The 24,768-nt window shown below is 42.6% G+C and overlaps 1 protein-coding gene across 1 annotated transcript in view; it reads right to left on the bottom strand.

Annotated features, from left to right (window-relative positions):
- The window catches only part of USH2A (usherin), a 588,113-nt gene extending 565,271 nt beyond the window's left edge, over positions 1-22,842 (bottom strand). The window contains exons 1-2 of the mRNA XM_056852957.1: positions 22,358-22,842; positions 16,885-17,050 (exon numbers count right to left, since the gene is read on the bottom strand). Coding sequence (XP_056708935.1) covers positions 16,885-17,050; positions 22,358-22,842 — 651 coding nt within the window. The remainder of the gene's footprint in view (positions 1-16,884; positions 17,051-22,357) is intronic.
- Between the last annotated feature and the right edge of the window lie 1,926 nt (positions 22,843-24,768).

Here is a 24,768-nt window from a genome sequence, read left to right as displayed (position 1 = left end):
CTGCCCCCTACCCTGGCTCTCTTTCTCTTTCTGCTCCACTATCCCAACTCTCTCTTTCTGCACACCTACCCCAACTTACTTTCTCTCTCTCTCTCTCTCTCTTTCTTTTTGCCAACCTACCCCAGCTCTCTCACCCAACCCCAATCTCTCACCAGGCCTGCTGCGCTGCCATCGCTGCAAGGCTCATCACACCTCCGAGCCGTGCCATCTGAGGTGTGTTCTCTGTGCTTTATTTGGGGGGGAGGGAGATTCAAACCTCCCAATGGTTTTTTTTTAATGTCAGATTTTTCTGCAGATCTAGGGGGTCTCCCAAGTCTGCAGAAATATCTGTTTGAAGTAAGTGTGGCCCCAATCCATGGATTTAGGTATCTGCAGATGGGGGCCACACTTGGGAATTAGATATATAGATATATTTTAATGAAGCATGAGAGATCTGTGTGTTAAAGAACACAAATATAAAAGTAAATGTTACGTATACAATATCAATATTGCCATTTTCAATCATCTCAAGCACTTCTCTCACAAATTCCGAATGATGCACAAAGAAGCCAAATGCCATTCACAGTTGTGCAGAACAGGGAATTTGTGTAATCTGTTGTCATCCCTGGAAGACCAGGCCCCTTTTCTAAGAATCCAGAGCCCCAACAATAAATCATAATTAAGGGATCTTCATCAAATCTGAAAACCAATCATGAACAATTGATTCTTCTCTGTATCATAACTGTATTCCCTCTCTCAACACACACACACAAAATAAACTGCTTCCCCATTCCAAGGATCTCTATTATAACATCAAAAGAGGCAAATTAAGGATTTATCAGTCTGCCTTTTAAAAAACTAAAACATAGACATCAAAAAGATTTACCAAAGTTAATTGAAACAAAAAGCACTGAAGTGCATTTGATGAAATCTCATCATCATGCACGGCCACTCTCCCCCCCCCCCACACACACATTTAAAATTACAATTCTTCTAACTGATTTGGGGTCCCCCCTCAAAGTGTATGTAATCATGTAAATTAGGAGTGAAATATAGATGTCAAATGAAGTATTGTTTTGAAGAAAATCTTTGTTCTTTATTTCCCAAAGAATAAGAAACTACTTGCAGAGATAAGGAGAGAGATTAACAATAAGCATACATTGATTAATCCGCAAGGCTGTGCTCAAATATCACCACTTCTAGCTAGTTATTTTACAGCATAACCACATGGTTCCCCACCCCCATACTCCAGATCTGAATCTGTCCACCCAACCCACAAAAACCACAGAGCATCCACTTGTTAGTTCACACGGTAATCCTGGACAATTACAGTGACAGTGTTGCAGTACAAGTAGTGGAGTCTACATAGCAAAAATATAGTCTCCCCCTCCCTCCCTTTCTTATGGTATTCTCCATTTGTGAGCACTGAACTAATAAAAAATTGCATAAGACCAAGACCGGGTTAAAGACAAAAGTCTAAAACCTCTATACATTTCTCCTGCACAGGCCCCATTGAAATGAATGCAATCTACTCAACAGCACAATGAATTCTGCCCATCAAATCCACCATGATTCACTCTATATTATAAAAAGACCCTGGCCATTTAACCACAAATTTGAGCCTGAAGTGTGATCAGTTTCTTACCATTTGGCACAATGATCCATATGATGAAGTACACTACAGTGAGAGAACTCTTTAGAAGCATGATCTGCAGTTGAAGGTAAGGTAAGTCACAAAATTGCCTGCATATTTTTAAATTGTTGAAAAGCTTCCTGAACAAACATACATTTTATCCAGGCCAAATTAAGCATACTGTTTGAAAACAGATTTTTGTAGGGGTTTCTTACGGATAGTTCGGGAAGGGGGTGGGGAGAAACCTGTAATGTCTTCCAGTGGTCAGCCATTATTTGAGCTCAAGGGATTTACAAAAAGCAGTAGGAAAGAAAGTCATTTGGTGGGATCCAGTGGACTTTTTCTGCAAATGGCAGAGCCTTTCTTATCCCAGAAAGGAGTGCAGCCTTTAGTGGAAAGGTTCTGTAAGATCCAATCTTTAATCTATGTATCAAAGTTTCTGTAATATTAATAACCAGGATTGTCACAGACGTATCAACTGATTTATTACGTTTGTTGGCCTTGGCTTAAATTACACAAGCTTATTAATCAATCATTCCTCCCTACATCAACCCCCGCGTCATTCAGCTTTCAGTTTTTGTGGCTCTCACTTTTGTCTGTCTTCTTCTCAGCCAGGCAACCCTCCCACCAGGACATCAGGAGATCATCCCAGATGGTGCAGGTACCACTTTCCTGTTTCCTGGCAATGCTGAAGGTACCAAAGTTCTACTTTCTTGCCATTCAAGGAATAAGTACAGCTAAAAGGAGTGCAAGAGAATCTCTATTGCTTCTGGATGTCCTCCTACAGGGAAATAGTAACCTGCTTTTTCCTATTGGTACACACATGGTAGCAATAGTACTAAAAGGGGCAGTCATGACAGTCATACTCTGCTCCCTTTGTCAGGGATGCTCTAGGCTGATCCTGCATTAAGCAGGGGGTTGGACTAGATGACCTGTATGGCCCCTTCCAACTCTATGATTCAGAGGCAATCCCCCCTTTCCTTGTAGGAGTCATGCCCAGCAGCAGTGAAGCACCACTCTATCATGATTCAAGGAGCCAAGGTGCTTTCGTTTTCTCCTCCAGCCAACCATACTACAGGAGAAAGGGAGATCAGGCAAGAAGGGAGAAATGGGCACTCTGCTCCCTCTGGCAGAGTTAAAATTGAGGGAGGGCCTTATTTATGGGGTAGCCAGGACCCTACATGGGGCAGCCCCGTATGCATAGTGGGAGTGATACAAAAGGGTGGTGGGAAATAGATCAAATTCAAAACATAAATTATGGTGCATTTTTGAAGGCACATGCACTGTGAAAATTCAGCACTTTATGCTTCATCAAAGTGGGAATAAAGAGGGTGCAGGGGGCATCAACTTTTGCTCAGGGCCCAGAATCCCTAAGATGACCCCTGGGGAGGGCGGGGGGACTCATAGAAAAATGAAAATACTTAATTATGGGATGAAGGCTTGGGGAAGGGTAGTCTGCCATTTATAGTCCTATGGGTTAGCTCCAGCAATTATTCATGCCTGCCTGGAAGTAGTGTTCTTTGTTTTGCCAAGCATTTCACTCAATATTAAGTACAGAATGTTTACCAATTAATTAATATATTTATACCTGGCCTTTCAGACAAGTCTCTCCCAAAGTTTGGTGAGAGCTGAACTAGACATTATGGCAGCCACAGGTCCAACCCATGGTCGCCAACACCATTTTAGAGGAGACTTCGCCATTTAAAAATTGCTGCAAGGTGGGCCCAGGGCACAGCAGTACCATGCAGTCTTCTTTCCCTCTGGCCCAGATGCCTTTTCAACTTCCAAAACAGTTGTGGGGGTGTCAAGACTGGCTGCTCTCACCTGAGCTCCAGCCTTGTTTGTAATGTAACTGATTCAGGTCAGTAAACTCAAACCACCTTTAAAATGTAAAGGCTTCATTAAAGAATAATTGGTTCTAATTAGTTAAAAGCACAGGTTTACAGAATTCTTAAGGCACAAATGGCAAGAAAATAATAAATGCTGGCTAAATATTCTTACCACACTATTACATAGCAGATGTTATTGCTATAGATGCTTAAGCTGGTTCAGGTCATTCTTGCTAGCATTGAGGCACTGTGGTAGCTGTTGTAGGTGAAGCAGAGTAATGTGAATAGCAATAGAAGAATAGTAGGGTGAAGGTCATCTGCACTGTGAGCTTAGCTGAATTTATGGCAAAGCGAACTTAAGTCAGATGACCAACCAGATGACCAACTTCCAACCAGTAGGGCTGTCGATTCGGTTTGTCCCGAACCGAAAAACAGCCGAATTTCCCCTGATTTGGCAGTTTTTAGTTCGGATGGAACCAAACTCAAAAAAGGCGGGAAAACGGGGAGCAGAATTCAGCGAATTTGGGGGGTTCGGTGAATAAATTCGGCAAATTTGGGGTTTGGCGCAGCAGCATAACCATCACTTAGTAAGCAGCATTCTCCCGCGGCCAATCGGTGGCCAAGCTGGGTTTCTTATGGCCAATCATTCGCGATTGAGTGCATGAGCCCAGCTGCTGCGCGGCCCAGGGAGAGAAAGAAAGAGTATCTGTTTGTGTGAGAGAGAGAGATCCCCCTTGGGGGGTGCGTGTGCACATTCGAGCCATTCCGTGGCTGCAGGGGGCGCATTTTTGGGGGTAGAGCCCCCAAACTTTCAGCATAGCTTTAGAGGACTCTTCTTGCAAGAACCCCCAAATTTTGTAAAGATTGGATCGGGGGGGCGAAATATGGGGCCGGGAAGGGGTCACCTCACCCTTCATATGCATCTCTGACAATGGGGGTTTGCAAATAGCAGAGCTTGCCTCCCACCCCCAAAGCTCCCAGCCCCAACAAACAGCTGAGCTGCGGGGCTGGGAGCTTTGGGGGTGGGGCAGGGAGCAAGGGCGGGGCAGGTGCGAAGAAGATGGAACAGAAGACATCCACAGTAAGACTCATTTGGGGGCTTTTCTCTATAATTTTTCTTGTGTGTGGGGGTAGGTGGGGAAGCAGAGTCTGTGTGTGTGTGGGGAGGGAGCAGTTTCTGTGGGTGGGGGAAGCCAAAGGGGGCTTTTGCCTGTTCTGCCTGGGGGGTGTGCCCCCTCGAGTCTCTCTCTCCCTGGTTTGAGGGGGGGGGGCTTCAGTTGTGTGTCCTCAGGTTTTCCCTCATTCATAAGATCGGTTAGGTCTATTTTGATGCTTGCTCAAAACTGGTTTTCAAATTGTGACTTAAAGCATGCCTCTGTCCCTTTCCATGGTTTGCAAACTCCCAGGCATCACGTGTTGCTTTGCATGGTTGCAAACGTGTTGCTTTGCATGGTTTGCATGGTTTGCATGGTTGTAAACGTGTTGCTTTGCATGGTTTGCAAACTTCTTCGCACCTGCCCCACCCTTGCTTCCCCCAGCTCAGCTGTTTGTCGGGGCTGGGAGCTTTGGGAGTAGGCAGCAAGCTCTGCTAATTGCAAACTCCCATTGTCAGAGATGCACATTAAGTAGGGGGGACCCCTTTCGGGGCACATATCTCAGCCTCCCCAACCCAATCTTCACAAAACTTGGGGGTTCTTGCAAGAAGGGTCCTCTCAAGCTACACTGAAAGTTTGGGACCTCTAGCCCCCAAAATGCCCCCCCGGAGCCGCAGAAAGTCACGATTGTGTTTTTAATGGCTTTATTCAGTCGAATTTTTCCCTGAACTCCAGATCTCATGCCGAATTGCACGGACCCGAAGCGGGAGAGTTTGGACTTCGGCATTTCCTGTATAAAAACGGGCCAAATTTTGCCGAATCCGAATTTTACCGATTTTTTTTTCAACAGCCCTACCAACCAGAGTTGTTACTAGGAAGAAGGCTCTGGACAGTTCAAATTGGTCTAGGCCAGAATAAGGTTCTCAGGAGTGAGATCATTCCCCCCTCCCATCTTCCCACAGATGAATCGAATCTCCCAATTATGCTGGTATGCTGTCCTGTCCTTGAACTCACACTATCTGCTGGGGTAACTATCTGCAGGTGCAGCTTGTTCGCTACTAGCTCAGCCAGGCCTCTGTGAACTATAAAGCAAAATCTAGGTACACAAAATGGAGAATAAACTGATGTCAAGCTAATGTTTAGAACAAAATGGTTCTCCTGTCTTCACAGGGGGGCTGTTTTGGTACTTAAAAAGGCAAGTACGGGGGGACAAGAGTGCATGATGCTGCTGCAACAAGGCAATTTTAAAACAGCTAAATTTTCCTCTAAAATGGTGGTGCTTGGCCACAGATTGGACCCATGGCTGCCATAGCATCTAGTTTGGTCCTGAATGGAGTAAGCCTAAAAGGAAGAAGGGGATGAAAATACACATTTAATGAACATGAGTATTTATGTAGATTTAATCATACTAAAACCTTACAATTGATCAATTAAATGACATTAATTAGATTGCAGACTTAATTACTTTAGTTAGTGGGGGAGGTTATTTGGAACCACATGCAAAATTGTTTTTAAAAGAATAGTTTTCTGTCTCACAATGGAACAAATTCTACAAAGAATAGACTGACATTAACAGTGCAATCCTAAGGAGGGTTATAGCCATCTAAGCCCATTGACTTCAATGGACTCAAAGGGTGTAACTAAATTTAGGGCTGCACTGCAAGTGATCATTCTTCCAGAACCCTTATATCTGAAAAGAGGTAAAGTGATCAACTAGGCATAAGAATCAAAAGGAAAGACATGATAATCTCAACTGCTACTGTATTCTTCCTGTTCCCTGATTGGAGATTATGGTAACTATTTTTAGCATGTTGCCCTTGGACTCTGAAGGAGCCCCAGGGCATGTAGCTGATACATTGAACAAAAGAAGATTAATACTCTGTATGTATTAATTTCTGCTATAGCAGTCAGTAGATAACAGGAATCACGTTTATCAGGAGGTACATGAACATGTTTATAAAAGCAATTAAGATCTGTGCATCTTGCTTCACAAACATTTGCTTGACTTTAATTTCTGAAAACCTCAGACACAATTTTTTAGAACTGTTAAACAGTCTCAAATAAAGATCATGAATGAGAAGATCTAAGCAAACAAAACCTATTAGAATATAAACTGAGCAGAGGATAAACAAGTTTGTGCTGAACAAAAGTATCTAATAAATATTAAATGCAATTTAAAATAACAACACATTTACCTTTGCAACCAGTTTTGTTTTATACGTAGCTGCTATTTCCATTCTAACCAAGACTTACGTGCAACTCAAATAATCTATATATCTAATAGCCAAGTGTGGGCTGATCTGCGGATATCTAAACCCATGGATCAGGCTAACACTGACAGAAAGCAGATTTTTCTCCAACTTTGGGGGATCTCTCAGGTCAGCAGAAAAAATCTGAAAACTTTAAAAAGGGGGCCCCTTTTTTGCTAGGCCCTGCCACCAACGTGCCAGCTCCTGGGGGCCCTGTTGCTGCAGCTCTTGGAGCAAGGGAACCCCCGGAACAACAGTCTCAGAAGCTCAAAAAAAGTCAAGATAGGAGGGATTGGGGGAGAAAGAGAGATGGGGGAAGATTGATAAGGAAGGGGAGGGCAGAGGGCAGAGGCCAGTCCAGCCCAAGGTGAGGAGGGCAGAGGCTGGTCCCACCCCATTTAAGGCAAGGAAGGTGGAGGCCAGTCTGGCCCCACCCGAGGTGAGGGAGAGGGTGGTGCCCAGCCCAGCTCAAAGCACAGGTCATCGCCTACACAAGGCAAGGGAGATGGTGGCACCTTGCCAAGCCCCACACAAGGGTCATAGTTTTCATGGGTAAAGGGTGCCGGGGGTAGGGAAAGACAGAAAATATGGGGAGGAGATAAAGGTTAGTGGATGGGAAGGACAGAAAGGAGCAGGAAAGGGGAGAGGTTATGGGGGCTTTCAAAGAAATGTAAGAGATGGGGAGGGAAATAAGATTTACCTTTCAAGTCCATAGTCCCATGATTACAGAAAAGCAGCAGGGGAAAGAAGGAGGCAGAGAAAGGGGGCAATGAGGAGCAACAGGGGATAGAATTTCCACTAGCATGTAACTTCCCTACCAGTTTCTTCCAGTTGCATTTCTACAAACACCATCCCAAAACAGACCAATTAATTAAAACAATGACATACTTTTACAATGTAATTTTTTCTCCACAAAAATATCATTTTCTATGATTTTAACTCAGTTAACTGTCATTCTTTTCCCACACCTCCGCATTGTTAGAGATTCTCTTTCAATTTTGTAAAGTTATTAACATATGAAAACAACCTCATACTGGATCAGACCTTCAGTCCACCCAGCTCAGTGCTGGCAGCTCTGATTGGCTGTGGATCTGTTTCCTTACACCTGCCTCCTGAGATCCTTGGAGATTGAAAAGGGACCTTCTGCAGACAAAGCATATCATCTGCCCCTGAACCTCAGCTCTTCAATTTTTCCACAACCTTCCAGCCTCTGTAACAGCTCCCATCCCAATATTCTACTGTTTATAGCTTTGTGTGTATCTATTAACTGAACCACTTCATGTATCTGGTGAAGTGAATTCTAGCTAATGAAAGCTTGTATCGCAATAAATTAAGGTGCGAATATCCTATGTTATTTTGTCTGAAACAAAAATGTACATCTGTGCAAAATGCAATGAGTGCTCTGAAGTCACCCAGCCTTAGTTCATACAAGGGTAATGTGCATGCCTGCTGGCCTGTTTCATGCATGAACTGAGTGTAACGCCTTAGACCAGAGGTATCGAACTCAATTGTCATGAAGGCCAGATGTGACATCAATGTAACTTGGTTCAGCCGGGCCATGCCTCTCCAGCCTAGATCGACAGTGGGGGGCAGGGGCTGCCTCGGCTGGCTCATGGGCCGGATAAGAGCTCTCAAGGGGCCAGATCCAGCCCTCGGGCCTTATGTTTGACACCCCTGCCTTAGACTGTACCCCAGAATTATCTACCATTCCCTGGGATTCTGTGGCAAATGAAAGCCTCTGGATTCAATTACAGGAGATTTACCATCTCTAGAGACCACTCATTTTACTATTTTATAGCGTTGCAACTCTGAGTTGGGAAATTCCTGGAGATTTGGGGATGGGGTGGAGTGAGCAGGGTGGGGTTTAGGGCAGGGAGGTACCTCAGCGAGGTGTAATGCCATAGAGTCCATCCTCCAAAGCAGCCACATTCTTCAGGAGATCAATTGATGCCTGGAGATCAGTTATAACTCCAGCAGATCTCCAGGAGGGTGGTAACCTTAATAAACTAACAAATAAAAGGTAATGAAATTCAGAGACCAAAGTTAAAAAAAAAAAGGAATACAGTGGATGTCTTGAGTGAATTTAAGATTGCATATTTTGGTTTACTTTCACTTTATACAGTTATAATGAGAAAGTAAATGTGTTGTTTGGTCTATTCCAGACTTTCTTGGCATCAACCATAAAATCTGGAGTACTAAAAAACACTGGAGGACAATTTAAAAAAAAAAAAGATTTCACAAATTGGAAAGGACAAGTTTTTTCTTGATAGTCAAACAGTTATGATGTAAAGCGGTCTCATTAAATCATAAGTACTTTAACCTTTTCTTGAGCGGGCTGGAAGATTTAAAGATTTATAAAGAAATTTTGCCTAAACTAGGAAATGACTCACATTTGACATGTATTGAAATGATAATGCTGATTTCAACAGGCACTCTAAGAGCATTTCACTCCCAGGAGAGTAATTCAGTTCTGGTTACCTCTTTGCGTTCTGAATTTAAACTTTCCTTCTAAGGCTTTTAATGTGCTGCTGCCTGCCAAAACACAGCAGAGTTATATAGACATGATCAGGAAAAAATAAAGGCTAGTATTTTTTTTTAAAGATCATTTAATAATTATGGGGCCTGAATTTGCAACACACATACCAAGCGGGCAGATTCTATAGAACTGCCTACTTTTTGCAACTTTGGAGGTGAAGTTAGAATCTCTTAAAATGCCACCTTACTTTACTTCATTAAAAAAACCCTGCTACCTAATGGGCTGCAATAGCCATGTCTACATTAGCACACACAAACCTTACCATTGTATCCCTGGCAAGTGGTTTATGCCTTTCCACTTCTGTCCTTTTCACCACCGTCTCACCTCAGCTTGTTACCTTAGGTATGGTTAAACAGCTGCCCTGGACCATTTAGATCCAAAAAAAAAATCTAAACTAGTTTAGTTTGCAGAGTTTAGGGGAAATCAAGTTATAATTACATATATTTGTATATTCCACATGGATGGCATCAGGAATTGGCATAATCAGGAAGGAGATGAATCTCCAGGGCCCTATGGAGCACACACTACTCATGAACACATGAAGGTGCCTTATACAGAATCAGATATCACCTGGATATTTTTTGTCAGCATTCTCTGCTCTGGCTGAGAATGGCTAAGGTTTTAAGTCTTTCCTACCATCAGTCCATCAGTCAGTATTGTCTACTCAGACTGGTAGCGGCTCTACAGGATCTCAGGGAGAAGTCTTTCACATCACCTACTTGCCTAGTCCTTTTAACTGGAGATGTTGGGAATTGAACCTGGGACCTTCTGCATGCCAAGCACATGCTCTACCACTGAGCCACAGCCCCTCCTGATGACTGGGCCTCCTGAAAGGATTGGTCCATCCCAGGATCTCTTCCCTCTATTGGTTTGTCAGCTTGTGATTGTGGCAGCAGCATATAGCTCCTTCTCTCCCTTCCAACAGCAGCTCTTTGCTACTGCACATCTACCTGATAGCCACTAACACAAACCAAAACTGCCACCACCCTGAGGAAAATAAGCAGATGAATTAGCAGCTATGATGGCTGCTCCTCTGCTCATTCACCAGGGTGGATGAGTGAACAACAATGATGCCTGATGGATTAGCAGTGGCCACTAACTTCCCTCGTAAACCGAGCAGTCAGGTGAGTGACCAGCAGTGATGACTGCGCCTAAATACCATTGCTGCTTGTTCACCTCAGTGACAATAGTCACTACTAGGAAAAGTTTTCATTAGTGCATGCTCACCTGCCCACTGACTTGTCTTCCTCAGAGTGGGAAGCAGGATAGAGGGCAGTGATGATGGCTGATTTTAACTGTCATTACTGCTCACTCTCCTGACCAATAATGGCCATTGATCACCCAGTACCTTTAGTAGTACCTGCTCCCACCATTTCTGCTGTCAGAAGGAGAAGGTTGTCCATACATCTCACACACACACATATGCACAAACAGCTGGAGTCAGAACTGAAACCACTAATACAGCAGATGAGAGTGTCTATTCCTATGTGCCATTGACTAATCCTAGGAGGTTATATTATTGAGTCTAAGGATGACGAAGGTAAAAGGCAGCTCCACTGTAAAAAGAGCAGTAGTGTACTTCACCTGGATATTTTTTGTCAGCATTCTCTGCTCTGGCTGAGAATGGCTAAGGTTTTAAGTCTTTCCTACCAAACTAGACTTTTAAAGTTTTAACTGGATATGCCCAGGATTGAACCAGGGACTTTACAGATGCAAAATATTGACTCCAACCCCTCCATTTGTTTCCCTGAGGCACTGAACCATGTTCTGCCACAGCCAGGATTACTGTGATTTGAGCCCATAACCTCACAGGAAACAACCCTGTTGGGAGTGGACATGTTCATGAAGGACAGGGCTATCCATGGCTTCTAGTCAAAATGGATACTAGTCATGACACACTCCTGTTCTCTCCAGTATCAGAGGTAGGGCTGTCAAAAAAAAAAAATTGGTACAGTTCGGATTCGGCCGAATTTGGCCCTTGTGGGTTTGGTACGTGCCGAAGTCCGAACTCCCCCACTTCGGATCTGTTCAATTCGGCGGGAAATCAAAGTTCGGAAACAAATTCGGCCGAATAAAGCCATTAAAAACACAACCGCGCCTTTCCGCGGCTCTGGGGGGGGCATTTTTGGGCTTAGAGGTCCCAAACTTTTGGCAGAGCTTCAAAGGACGTTTATTGAAAGACTCCCCAAGTTTTGTAAAGATTGGGACAGGGGGGGCTGAGATATGGGCCCTGAAAGGGGTCCCCCCACCCTTAATGTGCATCTCTCAGCAGAGCTTGCCGCCCACGCACAAAGCTCCCAGCCCCGACAACAGCGGAGAAATTAGCAAAGCAACTGCACACACAACCTTGTTAAACAACACCTTTGCAACACACAACTGAAACCTCCCCCCTCAAACCAGGGAGCGAGAGACTCGAGGGGGAACACACACCCCAGGCAGAACCGACAAAAGCCCCCTTTGGCTTCCCCCCCACCCACAGAAACTGCTCCCTCCCCACACACACACAGACTCTGCTTTCCCCCACACACACACACATACACAGGAGAAAAATTATAAATTAAAGCCCCCAAAGGGGTCTTACTGTGGCTGTCTTCTGTTCCATCAAGAGGGGCTGTAATCCAAGATGATTCCAATTAGGCACGGAACGTTTTGCTCTGGAGAGGAGATGCACACAGGATCGGCTGCTCCATTCATCCCAATAGGGGAAAGGGGAAAGCCCATATCTCGGGGCCCCCTGACCCAATGTTCACAAAACTTGGGGGGTATCTTAAGAACACTGGTCTGAAACTCCGCTCAAAGTTTGGGATCTGCACCCCCAAAAATGCGCCCCCTGCAGCCATGGAAAGAGAAAAGGGGGGAGGCGATATTTCTGCCCCCACTGAACCCATCTTTACAAAACTTGGGTAGTATCTTAAGAATAATTCACTGAAGCTATGCTAAAAGTTTGGGGGCTATATCCCCAAAAAAGCGCCCCCTGCAGCCACATAAATGGAAAAGGGGGGGAGGGAAAAGGGGGAGAGCCCATATCTCGAGACCCCCTGACCCAATGTTTACAAAACTTGGGGGGTATCTTAAGAACACTGGTCTGAAACTCCGTTCAAAGTTTGGGATCTGCACCCCAAAAAATGCGCCCCCTGCAGCCATGGAAAGAAAAAGGGGGGAGCCCATATCTCGGGACCCCCTGACCCAATGTTTACAAAACTTGGGGGGTACCTTAAGAAGCTTCATCTGAAGTTCCAGTGAAAGTTTTGTGTCTGTACCCCAAAAAATGCGCCCCCTGCAGCTACAGAAAGGAGCGAATGTGCACAAGCACCCCCCCCCACACACACACACGAGGATTTCGCTCTCTCTCTCTCTCTCTCCCTGGCCGCGCCGCACATCAGCTGATTCCTCCAGTACTCAATCCTGATTGATTGGCCAGAAGAAGACCCAGCTTGGCCACCGATTGGCCGGGGGAGGAGAATGCTGCTTACTGACGGTTATGCTGCTTACTGACGGCTGAATTTGCCGAATTTATTCGCGAACTCCCGAACTCGCTGAATTCGGCCCCCCGGTTGCCCGCCAGTTTTGAGTTCGGATCCGTCCGAACAGAAAAGCACCGAATCAGGGGAAATTCGGTTGATTTTCAGTTCGGGCCGAACCGAATTGACAGCCCTAATCAGAGGAGCATGCCTTTTATATTAGGTGGTGTAAAACACAGGCAGGATGCTGCTGCAGTTGTCTTGTTTGGAGGCTTCCTAGAGGCACCTTGTTGGTCACTGTGTGAACAGATTTCTGGACTTGATGGGCCTTGGTCTGATCCAGCAGGGCCTTTCTTATGTTCTTAACCCAAACTCAAATTGATGAACAACAGTTTCTCCATCAGGTGGGTCAGGATTTAGCTGTACAGTCTGGAAAATCCAAGCATTTATAGTATTACCCCTAAATAAGGGCACCGGACACTTGGTATATAAGACATCGTGGCAACTTAGCCAGTACTGCTACGATGAAAGCAGTTTTGAGCAAGAATTTATCATTATTTATTATCATTTAAGAAAATGTGACCTCCTTTTTCACTACACCATTCCAACCTTTAGCAGCTTCTGAGTCTAGTACAAAATGTAGCTGACAGTAATAGCATAAATGTAACATCCTCTGAGTATAAAGTTCATTAGTTTGGTCTTAAGGTCACTTTTTCAATCCAACTGTCAAAAAATTTTATTCACACCAATTTGCTGTTATATCAGAAAAAAGGATAACTGAGGGAGGGATAGCATAGAGGAGAGAATGTATCTAGAAATGATAGAAATAAATCTATCTAGAAGCCAACCACTGCACATGTTTATAATGGGCAAATACGCATTGTCGCTTTAGCCTCCTTTATTCCCTGTTTCAGCCAGGACTCAGCCAGGATCAAACGCATGGGTTTCACCGAACGTGTGTTCGATCCTGCTGAATCCTGGCTGAAACAGGGAATAAAGGAGGCTAAAGCTACCATGCGTTTTCGCCCAATAATTTATAATAAGACTTGCTTGCTAACTAGCATGTGATGAATAGGGGTGGACTGGGAAGCAAAAATAGCTGCTTCTTTTTTTTTACTGCATGCTTCTGTGCAGGTTTAGGAGCGCAGCCTAGTTGGACAAAGGGCACAGAACTAACAAGTGCCCAGCAGGAAAGGAGAGGGAGTGTGTAGTGTAGTGAAAGTGTAAGTATAGTGAGATGAAAACTGGTTACGTTACTTTGCAAAAGACCATGAGATCTAATAAATCAAAAATAAATATAAAACTCAAACATAACCAAGATAAATGCATAGTGACCAGTAAGAAAATAAATAATCAGTGAGTGACTATACTTAAGTTTTACGTAGAAATAGTCACACAATGCACTACTTGCATTTCATAGCCTTCTGATTCTACTCTTCACATTTTTTCTCTATCATGTGCTTATCCACTTTGGCCATAATCCATATGGCTTTCCCCTTCCTCATAGCTGCTTTTTAAGACCAAATAGCATGTCTTAAATTCCAGTCAGATCTTCAGCATCATGTGCAGTTTAATCCTTATTAAAATCCAAGTCTGAAGCTATTTTAATATCACCTCACTACTGTACAAGTACCTGCCAGACCCCCAAATCACCTGCCTGGAAATAGCAGCAAAGTTAGTTGCACGTAACATTACTTTCTCTTCTGAATTCACCCCCTGCACCAGGGGAAAAAAAGAACTCTTTCTCCCTCCCCATCAGTAGGGTTGCAAGGTCCCTCTTCACTACCGGCGGGAGGTTTTTGGGGCACAGCCTGAGGAGGGCGGGGTTTGGGGAGAGGGGGGACTTCAATGTCATAGAGTCCAACTGCCAAAGCGGCCATTTTCTCCAGGTGAATTGATCTCTATCGGCTGGAGATCAGTTGTAATAGCAGGAGATCTCCAGCTAATACCTGGAGGTTGGCAACCCTGCCCATCAGAGGAAGTTCTGATTATTTAGATGCTCTTACTTCAGTGGGAATTACTTCCAGGTACACATGTATCAAGCACTGGCTTCAGTCCCAAGCACAGTACACTCACAAGAGAAGTAGCAGCTTAGAGACTGCCTTAAAATATAAGAAAATCTGGGCTATAGTCTGGAGTTGCCAGAAAAACAACAGAGGAATCTCCTGGGCAGCCCTTCCCTTTCAGGGCAGGGCCATCTCCCCCAGCCCAGCCCTTTGGCTGGCCTCTTTTTCTCTCTTTCCACTGTTTCTTAGTAAATGCCTCTGCTGGCTGTCATGATGGCCCCTTTAGCCTTGCCACTGGCCCTCCAGGGCAGAAGCCTACCAGGAATTGTCCCAGTAGATTAATGCCAAGTCCTTCCCTAGTGATGAAATGCAGTCCATAATTCAGAAGAGAACTTTAGTCCCTTAATACAGAACACACAATACAGAGAGAGAATAACATTTTCACTGATTAGTAAAGGAATATATCACTACTGAAACTTTGTCAAATTTCCAAGCCTCCAATAGGGAAGAAGTTAATCAAGGCATAGGTTTAAGAATCATAGCATAATGGAATTATATAGCATCATATCACCTCAATCCAGCCAGGTTCATCTATGCATTTGAAATATGTTCCCACTTGCAAATTGAATCTAGAATCACACACTAAAAAGTTGAAGGATGTGGTGAAAGGGCAAAAAGGGGGGGCAGCATCTGAATGTAGAGGGCCAAATACCATGAAGTGTGAAAGTACCAATAACTGATTAAATACTGAATTGATATGGGCATCTTTGTTCCTCTTCAGACATATCTATCTTGGTTCCAAAGTTGTGAGGCTGTGGTTAGGTGGATAAGGAAGAAACTTAAGCTGAACCCAGACAAGACAGAGGTGACGCTGGTTGGGAAGGCTGATATTCTAGAGATGTGACTGAGAAGTGATATGATGACCATCTTCAAGTACTTGAAGGGCTGTCATGTAAAGGATGGTGCCAAGTTGTTTTCTGTTGCCCCACAAGGTGGGACCAGAACCAACGGGTTCAAATTAAATCAAAAGAGTTTCCGTCTAGACATCAGGAAGAATTTTCTAACAGTTAAAGCAGTTCCTCAGTGGAACAGGCTTCCTCAGGAGGTTGCAAACTCTCTTTCCCTGGAGGTTTTTTAAGTAGAGGCTAGATGGCCATCTGTCAGCAATGCTGATTCTATGACCTTAGGCAGATCATGAGAAGGAGGGAATCTTGGCCATCTTCTGGGCATGGAGTAGGGGTCACTGGGGGCGTGTGGGGGGTAGTTGTGAATTTTCTGCATTGTGCAGGGGGTTGGACTAGATGTCCCTGGTCATCCCTTCCAACTCTATGATTCTATGATTCAATTGTCCTAAACAGAGTGATGTTGGCTTTTTCGAAGCAGGTTAAGATCTTGGTGGTACTCATGGACCCTGCCTTGTTGTTTAAAATCAGGTTGGCATGGTGACCAGCAGCATCTTCCATCAGCTGCATCTGATTTGCCAACTCAATTATTACCTAGACTCAGCTGATCTGGCCACACCAGGGGTGTTTTTAAGTATTATTGTAAGCTGCTTTGAACCATAAGGAAAGGCAGGATATAACCATTTTAATAAAAAAATAAAAATGACCCACACAGAACCTTTGGTAAATTTAGCACACCCTGATTTTCACCAATTGGTCTCCAAGGCAGAGTAATATCACTGAGGGATAGGGCAGGTGGAAAGTTTAAATAAATATAGTTTACATATATAGATCAAGCTACTGGACAAATATTACTACCCCTTCTTTATAATTTCATTAGCTAGATTTACAATATAGTGGTGTCTGACTATTAAGAATATACAGGGAAATGTAAGCATTACTTTCTTTTGTATTTGATAGTCTAAAAATACTACAATCCCAAATTAAAATAAAATGTCCCTGTTGCTTCAACTTCTTTATTTTAATGTTATTCCATTAAATATTTAGACAGCCATTATTGCCTCCCCCCAGAATGTCCCAGTTTACCATCCAGCATATCTTAACTTGAACTTTTAACATTTTGACGTTGGCTCAAATGCACCCTCTCATACAATTCATGACTTTAACCATGCTAAATGTTTTTTATTTCACTCACCTGCACGCTAAGATGATTCCATTTCTTCACAGGAATTCTCCCCAGTGTCATTACTTTTATCGGTGGCTGCAGCCCATTTACAGTGCGATAATAAAACATGGTCTCTTTCTCAGAGACGGTAAGTTTGAACACAGTCTGGCCATCAACAGCTTTCTCTACCACGCACCTTTGGAAACAATAAAGAAAAAAAACAACAACCATCAAAGGTCAGCTTCCAGAAGAGTGGTTGAGTTGTGTTCAACAGCAGCAGGAAAAATGATGTAGCATGTTATAAATAAATAAATAAATTTATAAACTTTAGGGGAAGATTAATCAAATTAAGAAGGAAAATATGTTGATTGTGGGGAGCACAGAATGCAATGCAGACCACTGTAACTGTGAAGACAGCAAGCCTGGCTTACAGAAGGCATGCATCAATATCTATCCTTGTACCAATATCTGATGCATTATGCAGAATAGAGGTTTTGTATTTTGTTGCTGAGTAAAAAAAAACCTTTCTGAATGCACAAAACATGGCAGGCATTAGTGCACACACGGATTGTTGGCTTATGTTGATGTAAACCTCCCTTCTCTTTGCATTGTAGAATAATGACTTGAAGAGAACTTCCAGTCTATACTTCCATTTTGATGGGGCAGTTTTAATCATGAAGAACAACCATCCTACTTCCTCTATTCAAGTTAGAAGAATGCTCTACAGTTGTGCAGTCTTTATCATGAAGCTACAGTTAGTGTCAGCCCTGGAATATCCTTCTGAAAAAAAGTTAATGATAAACTATTTACTCTCCATTGGGAAGCATCCATGGCATAGGAGCAGAGCACATCTTTGCATGTAGAAGATCCTTAGCATCTCCAGTTATTCAAGTAGCTAAAAAAGACTACTCTGTGCCTGAGATTTTGGACAGCTGCTACCAGTCAGAATAGACAATTCTGAGCTACATGGAACAATGATCTGACTTGGTATAAGGTCACTTCACATGCCCATAGACTCACAAAATACAATATTCTTATTGAAAAGTGATCCCATTTCCACCACTATAGTTAGTTTGCTCTGAAGCACTGAAGATAATGTAAGGAGGAGGAGGAGAGAGTTGGTTTTTATATGCTGACTTCATCTACCTTTTAAGGAGAATCAACCAGTTTACAATCTCCTTCCCTTCCTCTCTCCACAATGGACACCTTGTGAGGTAGGTGGGGCTGACTAGCCCAAGGTCACCCAGCTGGCTTCAAGTGCAGGAATGGGGAAACCAACCCAGTTCACCAGATTAGAGTCCACCGCTCATGTGGAGGAGTGGGGAATCAAATCTGGTTTTCCAAATTTGTCCACCACTCTTAACCACTACACCATGCTGGCTCTCAGCTGCACAGCTGAAACTGGCACAACCTGTCTTGAACCCATATACTAACAAAACCTTTCAAATGGATTGCTGTATTTACTAGTAACTACAGTGTTTGGGAGAATTCTAGAGACTAAACTTTAATTCACTGGATTTTTCCTTTCTTCCCCTGACTGCAAAAGAGTTTATTCCTGAAGCTGTAGGGCCCGTGTTTAGTAATTGTTGCAACAGGGAAAGGAAAGAAGAGACAGGAAGAAGTAATTTTTCCCTCTTTCCTAATCCACATGGCTATTACTCCATGACAGTCCCCTGACCCCAGGAATAAACTTTCTCTGTGTCAGAAATGGTTGCTGGAAGGAGGAGTAAGCCTGGATGATCAGCAACAGTCAGTGACTTCCAGTGATGAATCACAGGACTGGAGTTTGACTGAAGGCTTCCAAAGCAGGGTGCTTTCAGTTGCACAAACAATTCATGTTCATGCCTGTCATGAAAAGAGGCCTGTCAAGATATCTTACAGTGCATTCCTAAGGAGAGTCACTCCAGTCTAAGCCTATTCATTTCTATCGGCTTAGACTGGAGTAACTCTCCTTAGGAATGCACTGTTAATGTTGCTTATGGGGATTATTTTCACCCCCTTTAAAAATTATAATGTACAATTCTGCAGGGGTTTATGTTGGCATTTTGTTCACTGCTGACGTTATTACTTATGGATGTCATATTTAATACAATATGGGCATGATAACCCCAAAGGTAAGCATTCATAATTTTCACTTATTTCAATGAAGGAAGTAAGTATATGCTTTACTTGGTCTCATTGAAACCAGTAGGTCAGAACGAGTGTGTTCTAATGTAAGCCTTGTGTTCCTTTCAGATATTGTTTTGAGCTAATGTCTCTGTTCTGCATGCTGTTACACATGGAAGATTTTGGTTTCAACAGTTCTCAGCCACAGTCATGCTGGCAGATGGCGGGCAAATTAAAATTTAAGACTTGGTTTCTCAATTGCAAAACAGTGGCCTGCTACAGAGGACTGCTAGTGCAGTCCTAAATGAAGTTAGTCCCTTCTAAGACCACTGAAGTCAATGGGTTTACTTTAGTCGAGTGTCAGTCTATTTAGTATGGCACCGTTTAACAACTTTAAACATGAAGACTGATGACGAGCACAGTAAGAACCCATTGTTATTGTCTCACTGAGTTTAACTGGATTTATGAATGTGTGTTCAGGATCATATTATGATTGTGCCATTAATAGTGTAAACTGCTTTATGTTTAATCATGTATGTAGTAATGATACTTTGACAATATGTTATCTATAACATCATTTGAAGCAGCAGCTATAAAAATCTTTGTATGTGCTTGTATATATATAATATGTTCCTTACTTTCTGTAAGTATTGTTATAGTTGCTTAGCACTATATGGTACAATACAGAAAAAGGATTTAATATTAGTTTTCAACTAACTGCCATTCCATTTAATGGAATTTAAGTATGAAGACTTTTATTGGAGTCTGCTTATTGACTGCTTTGTCATGAATTCAGCATAGATAAATGGATTTTAACCACTACTCTCTTTCAGACTTCATCATTGTCAGCAAAATTTTAAAGCCAAAAATGCAGTATGCAAGTTTCCTAAATGTGCATTTCTTAACATATTGGCGATTTTGTTTGTATGTAAACATGTTAGTTTTTAGTTAACAAATATTTGAGAGAAGACACAGCCAAGTAGGAAAATATTTAGGAACTGGATTCACCCAGTTCCTGGATAAACAACAATTGGATAATCCAAGGTTTATTAATTTTGCTTATCTGAAAACAAACAGCCCCATATGTGGACCATTCCACAGGTGTGGTGATTTTAACAAGAGAAATGACCTTGATGTGCAGCACTTTTGGATCCAAAAAGTTGTTAGAGTTTACAGTTGTTTACAACCTATTTATCATTTGGTGAAGAGGAAGTGAGTTTTCTCATACATGCACAAAATTATCCCATCCTAACAGAAAAATGGCAGTGACATCAGGTCTTATTAGGAATTGTCTTTTCATTTCTTTCCTAAAGTACAGCTACACATCTGGAAGTTGCTGCTCTCTTTTCAAAAGTTTTTTTTAGGATTTTGAAATATTTGGAAACCATACCAGTCAACATTATGTATATGTTACCAAAAAGCTGACTTGATAACATGCAAAACATAATGGTATACAGGATGGATTGTTCTGAGTGAAGTAACATTTCCCCAGATACAGGAGGGGAAAAAAGGATATTTAGCATTAACATTTTCTCCTTTTTTTTCCAGTGCCCATAACACTGAATTCCAATGAAGCTTACATGAAAAGACGTATTGCCATTCATCTATATCCAATCTGAAGACTGAGAGGGCAGTTCTTCCTTACAAATAATACTGGGCCTCTCTATTGGCTTTTGACATTGAGGATCATCAGATTCTACTGACTCTGAGAGGTTCAATGGGCACTGGCTGAACAATTTTGGAATGGTTTTTAATCCTCCCTTTCTGGCCTTTAAAGACAGAGGGCTTTTCCACATGAGGTTTTTGTTCCAGGTTAGCTGCTTAATTACATAATTCCCCCCTTCCCTTATTGTTTGCTGGTGGTTGCTTTCGCTGGTTTTTCTTTGATCCCCCTTTTTTTTTCAAATGGAGGGGGGATGTCCAGCAAAAACAATGCTGTGTGTAAAGAAGGGGAACCCAATACAGTTTACAAGCCAAGCTGGAGAAAAGATTTCATATAAAAGTCCTGACATTGTCATCTTTTGGGGACTTATCCTATGTGGGTTTTTAGAGGATGTACTGCTTCTATTGTTCTTATGTACATTAAAATGCTGGAATAAAGTTTTCATAGCTTTGGAGTGAGGTATCACTATGCTCATGAAATGCAGGTTGTTGTCCTACCAATCCAGCCCTCCCAGTCATGGCTGAATTCAAGACTGAAACAGAATCCAGATGAAGTAGACAGATTATTCTTGCGGGCTCATGTATATGGATGGAAAGGAGATAGTATAAAGTGAAGGATCTACATACTGATAGGATTAAACTTGAAAACTTGCATGATCTCACCGAGCAGTCTCATATGTGTGTGTGTGGAAAGTGCCATCAAGTCGCAGCCGACTTATGGCGACCCCTTTTTGGGGTTTTCATGGCAAGAGACTAACAGAGGTGGTTTGCCAGTGCCTTCCTCTGCACAGCAACCCTGGTATTCCTTGGTGGTCTCCCATCCAAATACTAACCAGGGCTGACCCTGCTTAGCTTGAGACCTGACGAGATCAGGTTAGCTTGGGCCATCCAGGTCAGGGCAGTCTCATATACCCATAGAGTAATATGAGGTTTCTTCTCAGTCATACTATGGTGAGATTTCTATCATACATAATTTCAAAAGATTTCAAAATTTTCTGGGGTTTCCTGGTGGAAACATCTAATCTTTCAGGAGGGGCCAAAGTTCAGAAAAAGCAGATGAAGAGTCCTCTGAATTAAGAAATCTAATTTCATTCTGGATAACTGTTCCCCCCTCATTCTGTAAGGGGACTGATTTTAAGGATTCCTTGTGGAGGGGGGAGTTGAGGAGGACTGTATTATAACCAGGAAAAGGCACAATTCCACATTATAACCAGAAAAAGGCACAATTCCACATACCTAACATTTGATAATAAAATAACGATGAGCAACACTGCAAGAATAGACTGGTCTTACTCTGTTGAGCCCCATATGCTCAAAGCAATTGACACTGTGTGTATTTACATTTACAACTAGGTAGCTGTAATCAGGTACCAGGACCTACTTGAAAATTACTGCCAAATGTACTTAGAAATTTCACTTAGTGTAGCCCTTCTATTTAAGAGCAGCAGACTAGAGAGGCTTGAATGTTTGCCATGCTCAATAAACAAATACTTCACCACACACTGATAATTAGCAGTTTGAGATTAGTCCAGAAAACGTCTTCTAACATTTTAGCTTTCCACAAGCAGGGTGGGGAAACAATTAAGCATGTGATCTCCCAAATGCCGTTTGAAATGGAACAGTCGTGGCTGCTCCACATGATGTGATGTCCGAGTTCCAACATAATCCACATAGTAACATCATCAAGTATTATGACTGATTTTACAGATTAAGTGAACACCTGCCAACTACTTACATTACACCTTCCTCTTCAGGTTTCAGCCACACAGTTAAAGTAAATGAAGTTCCAAGCCTCCAAGCACGAGAAGTGTAAAAGCATCCCTTCCAGTTACGAAAAATAAAGCTTGATGAGCTGCTGGGGGATCCAGGATGCAAATCATGTTTGTCTTGTGTAATGCAGGTGCCCAGGCCTTCTGAGAGAATGGCAGTGTAGGAGGCAGGTGATGATCTATATGGACACTTTTGAATGCAAAATCTCTGAATACAGGACTGAATACTTTCAACAGCAACAGAACTTTGACAAAAAGCACTCCGGTCTGGCAGCCCACAGGTAGCTTGGGTTGGCACAATGGAAATGTTTTTGAAAGCACCCAAATTTTCAAGTCTTGGGAAGTGTCCCTGTGAACTGGCCAGGGGTAAGGATGTGTAATAAGCCATGATGAATGTTTCAATCGCATGAAACAGAAAACCACAGTGCAAGGGGAGAGCCAGGCAAAACATGTTTACAGGAAGGTCTCCTCTTGATAAGGCATTCCTAAATAAATAATGATCACCGCCTCAGTGGCAATGCCTTTGGATAGCCTGCTATAGAAATGATCCGCATTACATCTTCATTTAAAATCCTGAGGGTGTCAGACTTCTCTTAACCAGTGGCACACTTGTAGGTAACATCTGAAAGCCAAAACAAAAATAATGTATGAGAGAAAGTGAAGTTTTATTACACACGCACACACACACCCTAAGGCCAGACTGACACAATTTTACTGAGAGGAAGGGTGCCAGTCACAATACAACATCGGTTTACAATCCTTTATCACTATATCCGTTAGTTGTCAATATAATAGAATACAGTTACTTCACTGAACTCATCCACGTGGTTTGAATAACAGCAAATAAATAAGGTGGTATATTTTCTAAGGTAAATGCACAGCTGGGAACAAAGAAAAATTAAAATCACATTTATTAAGATAAGAAAATGTATACAGGTGAAACATGAGGTAAAAAAACCCAGTTTTTGGCACACAACTTCATTTTTCTGCCATGTATGAAAGTCAGTCACACAGTACTATAGTTAAGCTGTACAGTACTGCAGCTTAACAGTTCTATATTTGAAGTGAACAGACCGCAAAGCCACACAGTGCCAATAACTGTTTTCACCTGCACTTATATTATGACAGGCAAACCCCCAGCTCATATACAGGAGTAATTTAAACATGACAATTAGAAATATATAAAAGTTACATTTTAAAAGCTGTTAGGAGAATCAATATACAACTTTAAGTTTGCAAAACACTTTATGTCTTACCCCAATTGTCCATTTTCACGCAGCTCCTTTTAGCTCTCAGCAAAGCTGATTAAAAACATATCACCATCTGTCCCGTGTGACCCTTTTCCTAGTCAATGTCTGTGCTGTTTCCGACACTATAGATAGATAATATGGCTTATAAAGGTAAGACTAATACTGTGTAATTGCAATTGTTAAATAACTTGGGTTGCTGTTATTTATTGCATTTCAAGGAGGAGCCTACTGAACCCTCAGTTTGACAACTGGCTCAAATGGCAGGAGCGCTAGTTCTCGTTGCTTGGCAACAGTGGAGTAACCCCCAGTAATTCCTCATAAACAGGCCTTGGCAGGAGGCACAGTGGAAGGAAGACTTGCAGGTAAAGTTTCTCAGACAGTAAGCACTTTACGCGGGGTGCCAGAGAACTAGCTGTACTTCTCTGCCTAAAACAGAAGAACTGTGTACATCTAGAACACATGTAAGACTCCTAACCATGCCAGGAGAGAAGATTTGAAAGAACTCAGGACACAGTTGTGTATATCTAATTTTAAAGCAGCAACAGCCCAAAATATGTCCTTCGCTGTAATCAACATTCAGGAACTACTTTTTTCTGTGAAAAAGCAAGCATCAGCAAACTATGCCATTGTTGCTGAAATTCAAAGCATAAAATATTCAATACAGTCAGGGGCAACAAATTAGTTCTTGTTCCCTTCCTCTTTGGCTCAGAGGTTTCTGATCATTGTGCTTCACCTGCTGCTCTCGCAACCAGTATTGCATGGAATCGGTCAAAATGGCAGACAAAGAGTTCTTTCCTCTAGAGAAGAAGTTCTTAAGCAACACGTGGCATGGTGTTTGCCTTCCTTATAGATTTAAGAAAGACCACTTTCTGTGAATTCTCCTATCAGGAGTCGTCCCCCCCACCCCGGTAGGCTTCACATTAAATATGAGGCACAAAGATCTGTAACATTGCTTGGGTCTCTGTGAGGTTGTGAGCTGGCAGAAATATGGGCCAAGATTTTTGAAGCCAACCTTAAGGAATATGGCTGACAATAGGGGTTGGACCTATTCGAACTTTTTCAGATTCACTTCTATAACAAATGTAGTATTGAGTCTATGCTGTACAAAATGACTGACTTCAAAACAA

The sequence above is a fragment of the Euleptes europaea genome, chromosome 7, assembly GCF_029931775.1.
Source record: "Euleptes europaea isolate rEulEur1 chromosome 7, rEulEur1.hap1, whole genome shotgun sequence".
In the NCBI taxonomy this organism is placed as follows: domain Eukaryota; kingdom Metazoa; phylum Chordata; class Lepidosauria; order Squamata; family Sphaerodactylidae; genus Euleptes; species Euleptes europaea.
The sequence above is the reverse complement of the archived record's forward strand: the minus strand, read 5'-3'. Positions and strand labels throughout refer to the sequence as shown.